Source organism: Pleurodeles waltl, chromosome 5 (genome assembly GCF_031143425.1).
Source record: "Pleurodeles waltl isolate 20211129_DDA chromosome 5, aPleWal1.hap1.20221129, whole genome shotgun sequence".
Lineage (NCBI taxonomy): Eukaryota > Metazoa > Chordata > Amphibia > Caudata > Salamandridae > Pleurodeles > Pleurodeles waltl.
In genome coordinates this window covers 889,426,492-889,438,954 of record NC_090444.1, presented here as the reverse complement: position 1 = coordinate 889,438,954, position 12,463 = coordinate 889,426,492, and the positions used below count along the sequence as shown (strand labels likewise).

The following is a 12,463-nucleotide window of genomic DNA, read 5'->3' as shown; positions in this document are numbered from 1 at the left end:
TGGCACTGGGATAAGTGAGATGTGATGGTGGGCCACGTGGGACGTGGTAGAGTGATGGGAGTGAGGGTGGGAGTGGGGGTATGTGATGGCATGTAGGTACGGTGAGTGATAATAGCGAAGAGTTGAATTACCAGAGTCCAGTCCTCCTCCTACTCCAGCCAGGCCCTCAGGATGCAGGATTGCCAAGACTTGCTCCTCCCATGCTGTTAGTTGTTGGGGAGGAGGTGAGGGTCCACCGTCAGTCCTCTGTACAGCGAGCTGCTGTCTTGCTCCAATCGAATGTACCTTCCTCCGTAGGTCGTTCCACCCCTCCCTATTGTCATCCCCAGTTCTTGGGTGCTGTCCCACGGCGTTGACCCTGTCCACGATTCTCCGCCATATCTCCATCTTCCTAGCTATTTATATCTGCTGCACCTGTGCTCCAAACAGCTGTGGCTCTACCCTGGTGATTCCCTCCACCATGACCCTTAGCTCCTCCTCTGTGAAGCTGGGGTTTCTTTGTGGTGCCATGGGTGTTGGTGATGTGTGTAGGTGAAGGTGTGTTGGGTGAAGTGTTGGGGTATGTGATGTGGGGTGTGTGAGTAGTGTATAGGTGTGAGTAGTGTGTGGCTCTGGTTGTGTCAGTGGTCTTGCTGTCTCTCTGGTGGCAATTGTTTGTAATGGTAAAGGGTTGTGGGTAATGTGTGTGTATGTTTTATAGTGGTATGTGTATGGGTGTCAGCTGTGTGTTGTTTGAATTGTCCAATGTGGTGTTGTTTTGTATGTGTGTGTCGATTTTGGTATGTACTGCCAATGGTTTACTGCCATTGAATGTCTGCCATGGTGGTTCGTGGATCATAATGTGGTGGGCGTTGTTCCGTTGGTGTAACGGTGTGGGTTTTGATACTGCCAGTTTATCACTGATCTTTGGGCTGGCGGATTTGTGTATGTGGCTGAATACTGACGGATTGGTGTATGGGTGTCATAATATGGTGAACGGATATCTGCCGCAGCAACAGTAAGTTGGCGGCACTCAGCAAGGCGGTAAGTGAGATTTACCACTAATGTCATAATAAGGGCCTATATTCCTTAGCTGGCCTGTGTTTTTTTCTTTTCTGGCAATTTGTCTTGTGGTGAATGTTATGAGGCCATTCTCATGATGCAAAGTGTTACAAAGGCTCTAATCATCACTGCCAGGGTGTAGTGAGAGGTCCACCACATCTGAATCAGAATAAAACATTCTTGTAGCTCTTCTCCCTCCTCATCTAAATATGCTAAACACAAGTATTATAATTGGAACTGCAGCAATGTAGTATTATTATAATACTAAAGGGTCGAGTTTACCAAACTTTGTAGACAACAGCATCTTCATTAATACCCAGGGAGTTTCTTCTTGGCCAGAGCATAGCAGATTTTAACGCAAAACACTATCCATCGAGAGATGGTCCATTTCTGCATAGTTTTGCCTTTCTTTGCCCGGAAGTACCCAGCTAAAACTTGATCATCCACCAGAAACTATCTGATACAATCAATGTAGAATGACAATGCTCTTCGGGGGTCCAACTGGTAGAGTCCCTCCTCTTCTTTGCAAGGCTGAGGCAAGGAAAAAAAGGAAGGCAAGGTGATATTCTAGTCCACAAGAAAAGGTGATACTAGTTTTAAAAGAAAGGAGGCACAAGTGTAGTGCAAGGAGAGCGCACAGAAAGTGCTTGAGGTTCTCGGACCCTCCTGTCCGATGTTATGCCCACCAGAAAAGTTGTTTAGGTAGTAAGCAAAGGAAGATGACAGTTATGTAGAGGCTCAAAGGGTGATCCATCTGAAATGCCAGTACCGGACTGTGGTCCCATTGGGGTATGTTGAATGGTCTTGGAGGGAACAGGTGTTTAAGTCCCTTTAAAAAACACAAGTTACAATGGTTGACTTCAACAAGGAAGGTTTGTACGGCAACTACAGGAAAGCCGAAATTGCTGAAAGGTAACCTTTCAAAGTGACCAAAGTAAAGCCTTCCTGGGCCAGGGAAACAACAAACAACAAAACCTGGGACAAGGGTGCAGAAAGGGGATCGATATCTTTGGAGACACACCAAACCACAATTTTTTTTACCAATGACAGGCATACACTGTCTTAGTTGAAGGATGCCAGGTTGCCAGAATGACATGACAGATGTGCTCAATCTCCATGCATGAAGGCGGAGCATAGGCAGGTTTGGGTGCCGAAGTAGATTGTCTTGAAGCAGCAGCTTGATCGGAGGATCGAAGCTCATGTTTAGGAGTTTGGGTTACCATCCTCTCTGTGCCCAATCCGGAGCCCCAAGAATGACTTAGGCCCAGGCTATGCTGATCTTTTTGAGAAATCTGGGCAGGAATGGTAATGGTGGAAATCCATACAGGAGCCAAGAGCTCCACTCAAAATTAAAAGCACCTTCGAGCAAGAGTCGCCTTAGAAACTCCAGCATGCAGAAGTGCCAACATTGCATGTGCTCTAGGTGGCGAACAGATCTAGCCAAGGTTCCACCAAGTCTCGGAAGAGACCTGCACCACTGAGTTTATCCACTTTGGAGCGGAGCCACCAGGGAAATGCCCTGACGTCCCAATCATCTCCATAGACGAAGGCCATCTTAACACAGGGTCCACAAACATACCCTGCCCTGTTTGTTGCAGTACCACATGGTGGTGGTGTTGTTTGTGAACACTTACATCAGCTTTCCCTTGGTTGAAGGAAGAAAGGCTTTCAATGCCAGCTGAAACACCCTCCAGTCCAACAAGGTGATGGGGAGCTGGGACTCTGCCAAACACCAGAGATCTCTGATCTTCACCTCTCCCAAACCGCCGCCCCAGCCCAGGAGTGACGCATCCATCTCTACAGTCAGCTCTAATTGAGGAAGGGAGAAGCAACTGCCACTGACCCAATCGTGGTCCGTCAGCTACCACATCTGTATTTTGGCAGTTCCTCCTGACTTCAGGTCCCACCCCAGAGCCCACATATGCCAAAGGGCAGAGGCTAAAATATCCCAGATATCCAGGCTGTTCCAAAGGATAGGTCCAAAACTGCACTGTGTCCAGAACAGTTCAGATGAAAGAAAGCTTCTAAATGGAAGTAAATTGTGACTTTGGTACACTGATAGTGAACCCTAAAGAGCGTAGGAGGTCTGCTGTAGTCTGGAGGTGAGAGATGACCACCTGGGGTGATCTCACCTTAAACAGCCTATCATCGAGTTATGGGAAGACTGTAACCCCTGACCTCTGCAGGTGTGCTGCAACCACCGCCATCATCTTGGGAACACCAGAAGGACGCTAGTACAGCAAAAAGGGAGCACAGCAAACTATTACTGCTTGTGGCCTACTGTGAATCGCAGGCAGAACAAGGATACGGAAGCTGGCTTCCTGCAAGTTCAGCGCTACCATCCAGTCACCAGGCTCTGTTGGCCAAAAGAGCCTGCACTTCTTGATTGGAGCAGGGAGAGGTAATCCTCCATCACCTGGTTGTTGCGAGGGTGGTGGGGTTTCCAAAAAGAGGATGGAGTAATCCTAATAGAATGATCTGGGGTACTCACTTGTCCAATGTTATAGACTGCTTGTGGGGCAGATGTTGGTGGATTCTGAAGCCCTCCCAACTGTATTATTGCAAACTAAAGGGGTTTGGAGGCTGTAAAACACATACAAAACCAGCAACAAACCAGTTCACTTATAGAAAAAACCAAGAAACATTTGTCTAACATTTCGATGTCAGTAGAGCTCAAGTATCCAATCTTTGTGGCACATTGGCCAATGGTGATAAGATACAGTTCATATGATAATGATACAGATATTTAGTCCCTGTTGGGCCTCAACTGATGGAGATAAATTTCAGCCCGTGTGGTGTTTTGGCCAGCCCTTATAAATCCTCAACCAATAAAGGTGAGTTTCAGCCCAAATGATGTTGTAGCCGACACGTGTTTCGTCCCATTCCGGGACTTTATCAAGGCTTATATTCTGTTCAAGAAAAAAAGTCTGCTGTTTTTTAATGTGTTTCTATGAATTATGGTTTTGACGAGTTGTATATTGCTTTTTTAAGATCTAGAAATAAACTATTATTGTTAAAGATGATAATGTTCAAATGAATGTGGACACCCATGTGGTTTCTTATTTAATATTTTCATGCTTGGCTTTCCCTCCTTTATACTTTATGCACTTACCTATTACATTTCTCCTGACGTTCCACTTAGTAAGATATTAATGAGTTCAAAAAAATAATTTTGAGTGCTCCACTATTATTATTTATATTTAGCATGCAAGGTGGTAAGGTTATCTACGGTGAGCCTCTGGTTTTTTGGACAGGACTGCAAACAAGACTGCTGCAGTTAGGGGTCTTGAGAGACTATCTGTGTGAGATCTGTGGCATCAAGGCCCTCGATTTTTTTTAATACACCCTGCGTTTCATAGGAGACTACTGATGTAGTGGAAGACTGGGGTGGGAAAACCTCTTGGACTTTTCTTGCCTTAAGACTCTCAGTCGCTGACAGCCTAGTCCCACTGAGACTGCAACACAGGCTGTCCATAGAACGACCTAGGCTTGCCTCCTCTATTAGAAGCCTCAAGTCAGGAGTAAACCAAATGAACTGCCCCCAGGGACGGAGACATTCAAATTCTTGATGCAACAGACCTGTGGAGCATCACTTCAAGAAGAGATCAGTTGAGCTTTTCAGTGCAACAGCATTGTGGAACATCAGCACCTAAATTTGGAAATGGGCTAGGCATTACTATGCAACTATCTTCAAAACGGAAAAGGGATTGACTGCCAATGGGCCCTCAATTACTGGACTGTGATAACAGAGTCAGGCTACAACAAACTACTTTCTACAGGGGAAGTGTGATATTGGAATTTTCACAATCTCCATGGTTATTCACATCACTGTTTGGGATGGTCAGGATGACCTCCATGTGTTCCTAGGATTAACACTGCGCCTAAGACTGACGGAGCAGTAGAATGGCGGCAAGACGCGGAGGTTGGGAGGCTTGGAGGCTTGAGGGAGCCCTACCGGGCGCTGAGCAACAAGCAAAGGATATATAAAATTTAAAAAAGGCACACCAGATCAGTTGCACCGGAGTTCTGACTCTCCCCTCCTTCCTCTCGATACAGGAATCGTCCTGTGGGCTGGGGGACCGGGTCGCTTGGGCCCCTGAGGTTTTGGGCTCAGGAAAATGCCAGTAGAAGAGAGGAGATGGTGGAGCCGAGCATGGTGCCTTCGGGGGTAAGGTTATGAAGGTTCTTCCCCCCTACTGTTGTAAAGGAGGCTGTGGGGAAAACGGTATGAGGCAAGTCCTTTCATATTTCTATTTATTGTATATTGAGGGGAGGTCTCTCTATCCCTAAAAAAAAAAAAAAAAAAATGTGTTAACATGCTGTGTGGCTGGTAATCGGAGAGCACCTCGAATCGTCGGCTGAGGGTTCACTACGACTAAAGGAGTTATTCCTTCAGCGACAGTCTCAACCTCCTTCTACCCTCCTGACAGGAGTAGGCTCTGAGATCCCCTCTGTATCTCCTCTTCCGACGACTTCCTGTGAGCTCCCCCGAATCGTCCTTTAACTCCTCCCCAACTTAATCCGAACTACTGCAGAGGCCTGCATACCCCTTATTTGTAACTTCCAATAGTAAAGTTAAAGGTGCACTGATCTCTAGTGCGGGGGTGGCAAAGGAAGGAGGGGAGGAGAGCTCTCCTGAGCGGAGGAACCCAACTAAGTATTGGTGACCTCTTGCCCGTGGCCCCAGATCCAGTCCCAGAAGGGTTGTGTGTAGAAGCTTCTGTGGCATTTGGAGTTAAGGACAAAACTAATGCTGAATTCCAACTTCAAGGATCCTCTCCTTACCCTTTAAATCCATCCTATACGGCAGGGGGAACCAAGGACCCCTCAACAATGGAGGATTTAATGGGCCAGATTCTAGGGGAACTTCGTGCTATAAAACTTTCCCAGGAAGAGGCCCGTAGAGAGACGAAAGAACAGTTCACTCAATTAAATATCCATCTAACTCTCCTTACCTCTCAAGTCTCACAAGTGGAACAAAGGGTCTCAGACTTGGAGGACATAAAGATTCAAAGAGAATCAACAAGGTCTCGGATTCAATCTGAGTTGGAAGATCTGCAGTTTAAACTCGATGAAGCAGAGAACAGGTACCGGTGATCTAACCTCAGATTCGTAGGGGTCCCAGAGGGGTTGGAAGCAGCTTCATCGGTGTCAAGCATTGTCTTAGAGCTTATCCATAAAACTGTCCTCCCGGAGAGGGAGAGATCAGGAGGGGATCTCACTATTATGAGGGCTCATAGGGTGCCTTTCACCCATCCCGCTAATTCCAAATACCCACACACCATCCTGGTTAATTTTGGAGATTTTTGAAAGGAGCAAATTCTCTCCCAAGCTAGGAAAGTAAGAGAGTCCAGGACAGATGACCAGTTTCCTTCCCGTTTTTTCTCTGACATGTAAGCGGCAGCGGCAAATTGGCGCTGTGAATTTGTCGGTTCTCACCTTCGACGCTGTGAAAGCTTTTGATCGGGTGAATTGGCGTTTTTTACAATTTGTTATGGAGAAATACAACCTGGGTCCAAAGTTCATCAGAGCGATTCAGGCTATATATAACGCCCCGGTTGCCAGCATTCTGGTTAACGATAAAATATCCCCGACATTTAAGGTCGAGAGGGGGACGCGTCAGGGATGTCCACTGTCCCCCCCTTCTTTTTGACTTATATATTGAACCCTTGGCCGTAACAATTAGGGCTGATAATCAGATTTCCTCCTTCCAATGTCAAGGTTGGGAAAAAAAGGTCACCCTCTATGCTGACGATCTTATGATTTACACCGGTGACCTGACTCAGGTTTTTCCTAGAATTATACAGCGTATAGAGGATTTCGGTAGGGTGTCAGGTTACTCTGTAAATGTGGAGAAAACCGAGATTTTGGGGAAGTCAGAGAGGTACTGTCCACGTTGCGAGGAAGCTAATGCAAATGATATCCACATGTTTTGGAGCTGTGCGAGTTTAAGGGGGTTCTGGTTCAGTGTAGAAAGTCTACTTAAACAAATCATAAGTGCAGAGTTAAAGGTAACCCTCTTGTTAGTGATCTTTGGGGTGGGCCCTGGCACAACTTGGGACCTAAGACTCCCCAAACCTTATAAGCACTTGATTTTCATACTGATATTACTGGCCAGACAGCAAATTTGTTTTAGGTGGATTTCGTCTTTACCTCCATCAGTTGCTGAATGGCTGGCATCCGTGAACTACTTTTGTTGTTTGGAGGGCATTTCCCTGCTTAATAAAAGAGACGAGTGCTGGGCTATATGGGTAAATTTTCTGCAAAGCAGTTGCTTTCCGTTGTCATGTCCAATGATTACTGGCCCCCCTTATTTTAGGAGGTCTACCCCATAAACACGGTTGCTCCACCGGCTTGTATGGCTTGGCAGGCATGGAGAACAGTCCGTGACCGGGAGAGGTGAAAATTGTATGTGTCCTCCGTTACTGGAGGGCACAGGTTGATGACCCTCGCTTGTGAAAGTGGGCTTTATGAGGACAACAAAAACACACAAAAAAAACACTGCTGCAAACAGTTAGTGACAAAACAAGCTAGGCATAAGGCTGTGGGTGTGCTGTGAATGACCATTAGGAGAACAGAAGAACAACTGTATTAGGTAATCAATTTGAAAGTCATAATTAACCAAGGGTTATGTAAGGGTTTTTGCCACTGGCTTCCACGACCTAGTCCTCAACCACAAAAAGAAGCAATTTTGGATAGTAGAAGATCTGGACTTCACAATAAATCAGTATACATCATCCACTGTCTAGTCCGATTTTTCAGAGGACCTAAGAAGTTTACACTTCTTTACAAAAGGCAAAAATATTCCATAACCATACATATATTTACTTGTTGGCTAACTACAAATGTACAACACTGTTCTTACATTACTTCATATGCGATATATAAAACAGATGATGAAAATACTTACAACTGTCCATCTTTCTCTGTGTAGAAACTGACAGACTTTATGGTAGCGACTACAACGACCATACATAGGGTGACAGGCACAAATAACATAATGACATGTTTTGCCCCATATTTAAGGATTAGCTCTTCCTCTTCACTCTCCGATACAACATCTCTTGGTATGGTTCTTGGGGCTGGTAATTCACTGTTCACTGCATCGCTAACTTCACCACTCCATCCAATATTATGCTTCTGTTGGACAAAAAATAAAAATATGTGATGGAAAATAAGTCCTTAGCTATTTAGAACTGAGAACACAAATCAAACGAGTGTTATATTAAACAAGACTTCATGGGAGTAGAAAGAAATGACACTGAAGTGCTATTCAGGGCACAGCCTTAATTTAACAGCTTCCGGGATTCCACAATTCATGAAGCAGTGTTGCTAATTTATTTGCTGATATTAACATTTTCTAAAGTTTGACTTGTGAACAAGGAGAGTAGTATTTCATCTCATCATGTAGCATTATTGTTGTTCTCAAGAGACACTACTTACTGTTCATGCCACACAGATTTTGTTTGAAGAATAATCTCAAAATGGTATTCCTCCTTCTTCGTCCCTATATAACGGTGTTACACAGGAATCTTCCAGTTTGCTTGTCCATTCCATACAGTTTTGGTTAGCCGAGGTTCAATCCTTTCCATATCTAACCTCTACCTGGAATCCATATGAGCAGTTTATAGAGGCAGTGTTATTATTATGGAGAAGACACCCAGCTCTAACTTACCGAGTTCCTAAATAATCTGATACTTTTCACCTGTAGAATTGTCGTGAGAAACTGGTGAACTGGATGCCATCAAGAAATAGAATGCTTGCAAAACAAACACCTCAATTCTATTCCAAACATTCTTCAATCCAAAATCGGCTTCAAAACCACCTCTCAATGCACACTGACTACATATGCAAAATGAGTGTCATAAACCACTCCACTCTGGGGAAGGGAAGGAATGGGGAATGGGTGGGGGAAGGAACGGGGAGTGGGTAGGAGGGAGGGGAAGAAACGGGGAGTGGGTGGGAGGGAGGGGAAGAAACGGGGAGTGGGTGGGAGGGAGGGGAAGGAACGGGGAGTGGGTGGGAGGGAGGGGAAGGAACGGGGAGTGGGTGGGAGGGAGGGGAAGGAACGGGGAGTGGGTGGGAGGGAGGGGAGGCAACGGGGAGTTGAGGGAACGGGGAGTGGGTGAGAGGGGAGGGAACGGGGAGTGGGTGGGGGGAGGGAGCGGGGAGTGGGTGGGAGGGAGGGGAGGGAGTGGATGGGAGGGAGGGGAGGGAGCGGGGAGTGGGTGGGAGGGAGGGGAGGGAGCGGGGAGTGGGTGGGAGGGAGGGGAAGGAACGGGGAGTAGGTGGGAGGGAGGGGAAGGAACGGGGAGTTGGTGGGGGGGAGGGGAAGGAAAGGGGAGTGGGTGGGAGGGAGGGGAAGGAAAGGGGAGTGGGTGGGAGGGAGGGGAAGGAAAGGGGAGTGGGTGGGAGGGAGGGGAAGGAACAAAAAATAGGTGGGAAAGGAAAAGGAACAGGAAATGAGTGGGTGGGGGAAGCAAAAGGGAGTGGGCAGGAGAGTGGCAAGTAATGGGCAGTGGGCTGGAGGGGGTAAGCAACAAGGAGTGGGCCAGGAAGGGTAGGTAATAGGGAGTGGACAAGAGGGGTTAGCTTCAAAGAGTAGGCTGGAGGGGGTAGGCAGCTGTGAGTGGGTGGAAAGGTGGGAGTGGGCTGGAGGGGGCAAGTAATGGCGAGTGGGGCTGGAGGTGTGAGCAACAAGGAGTGGGCAGAAGAGGTAAGCAACTTCATCAGCAGCCAAGCCTCATTAAATCTTTTTTTTTCTAAATGCTCCTTTGCCTTCCCTATCCCCATGCTGCATCCCACTCATACACTCCCCATAAACATTTACCTTACAGATGGTAGTTGTGTGCATGAAAACACATTGAGATTGGGAATTTGATGTTATTTTACAATCTGAAAAATCACTCCTACAGGGTAAATCCCCATTACATCAATTCAATTAAATTCATTTAGTATTTTTAAAGTGCACTACTAACTCGTAGGGTATCATGGCGCTGTGGGGTAGGTCCTCAAGATTCAGTCGAAGAGCCAGGTCGTAAGGTCCTTCCTGAATTGAGGTACTGATGGTGACTGCCAGAGGTAGAGAGGCAAGGTGTTCCAGCATTTTGCCGCAAGGTAGGTGAAGGATCTCTCTCTAGCCGAGGACTTCCTTATGTGGGGTACGTTGGTGAGCAACTGCTGGCAGGAGCGGAGAGGTCTGGCAGGGAAGTAAAAGGTGATGCGGTGGTTGAGGTAGCTGAGTCCAAGGTTTTGGAGGGCCTTGTAAGCGTGTACAAGGAGCTTGAAGTTGATAATCTTCTTGAAGGGAAGCCTGCTGAGAGCTCTCAGGTATCCTATGATGTGTTCTCAGCGGGGGATGTTCAGGATGAGTCTGGCAGAGGCGTTCTGGATTTGTTGTAGCTTGCTCCGGTTCTTCTTGGTGGTTCCGGCATAGAGGGAATTGCCGAAGTCAAATCTGCTTGTGATCAGGGCATGTGTTATGGTCTTGCAGCAGTCACTTGGGATCTATCTGAAAATCTTCCAGAGGAGTCGGAGGGTGTGGAAACAAGTGGAGACGATGGCATTGACCTGTCTTGGCATGGTGAGCGAAGAGTTGAGGGTGACACTGAGATTGCGTGCGTGGTCTGTAGGGTGTGGGGGGCTGCCAAGTGTGGAGGGCCACAAGGAGTCGTCCCTGGCTGAAAAGGAGGGACCCAGGATGAGGATCTTGGTCTTATCGGAGTTTAGCTTAAGGCAGCTCTCCTTCATTCAGGTGGCGACTGCTTCCATCCCGTCTTGGAAGTTCTTCTTGGCCGTTTTGGGGTTTTCGGTCAGGGAGATGATCAGCTGCGTGTCATCGGCGTAGGAGACGATGTTCAATCCGTAGTTTCAGACGACTGGGGAGAGAGAGGCCTTGTAGACATTGAACAGTGTGGGACTCCACTAGGATCCTTGGGGTAATCCACAGCTGATCTCTGTAGATTCTGACAGGTGGGCTTAGAAGTTCAGTAGCATGGAGTTGGTGCAAAATTACTGCACAATAATGGTAAAATTACAGGTGATTTCACCGTTACCCTGGTACCATGAAACATGTAATCAGGTCAAAAACAGGCAATCAGAGCAAAACTACATACTCAGTGCAAAAATAAAATTCTCCTCTGTACTGGGTGGAATACATCTTAAAAATTCACACTTATTGAACTATTCAGAGGACAAGGATACCAAAGACATGCTTTTTACAAAACTATAAACAATACACAATGCAGGTACAAGAAAGAACCAGGTTAAAACACCAAAGTGAAAGAGGGAAAAAAGAGGGAAATGGAAGGAAAAATAACATTGACAACATGAAGCAAACAATAAGATACCTAACACCTGTAAATCTCCAAGTGCTAAAATACCAAAATCAATAACATTCATAATTCCCCAACTAAGATGTCGTTGGAAGGGTCCTTCCTGGTCTTTCATATGTAACACTACATTTGTACTGCAGATGTATAGTACTTTCTCTTTTCTCAACTTTTGACACCATCCAGAGATTCTCCGGCTTTGAAAGAGATATACGAGAGTCATTCCCTAATGTGTTCCCTTTGACAACTGAGACACATTTGAAGTTTCAAATAAGTCTCCATCTTCCAACTTTACTGCCTCTTTACCAGGTTCACCACGCTCAATAATCTACTGAATTTAGATCCAGGCCTGCCACAAAAGGGCATTCTCACTACAACCACATCACTTACACCCACCTTTGTTTCTAACATTACCTTATGTGAATTATAGCCTCAGCATGCCTTTTTATCAGAAACACAGGAATAACAGCCCAAATGTCCTGGACTCATTCCGATGGAGGAAAGGCAGTGAAATGCACCATGTCCAAAACAGCTTCTATAAAAGGAAGCGTCTGCAAAGGAGTCAGGTGTGACTTCCACAACCAGTCAATGATTTAAGGGAAAATTGTTACCCCCCCCCATCAAAGATGGACAACAACAATTGCCATCACTTTCGTGAGCATGGAGGGGTGCTGGTAAGGCAGAAGGGGCACAGCAAAGTGAAAATGCTCCTGGCTGACCTTGAACCCCAGGTAACATCTGTGGGACTGCAAGACAGGTGCATGAGAGCATGCATTCTGCAGACACGTGGTGTCACTACCATTTAGTAGTCCAGATCCAGGGCAGTGAGAACATAGGCAGTGTGAGCATTTTTTATTTTTCTTTCCGCAGGAAGGTATTCAGAGGGGGCGAATGTCTAAGATAGGACAAAGGCCTCAATCCTTATTTTGCACAAGGAAATAATAGAACTAACAACCAGTCTCTATTTCTGAGGCCGGCACTCTCTCAATAGCACTTTTGGAAAGCAGAACTTGCAGCTCTTGCAGTAAAATGGATAGTTACTCCTCTGAGAGCCACTCTAATGTGGGTGGAAACTGCTGTGGATCGGAGAG

The 12,463-nt window shown here is 46.4% G+C and overlaps 1 protein-coding gene across 1 annotated transcript in view; it reads right to left on the bottom strand.

Annotated features, from left to right (window-relative positions):
• Positions 1-12,463, bottom strand: part of PSEN2 (presenilin 2) — a 354,458-nt gene that overhangs the window by 243,808 nt on the left and 98,187 nt on the right. Inside the window, exon 3 of the mRNA XM_069234995.1 lies at positions 7,952-8,181. Coding sequence (XP_069091096.1) covers positions 7,952-8,181 — 230 coding nt within the window. The remainder of the gene's footprint in view (positions 1-7,951; positions 8,182-12,463) is intronic.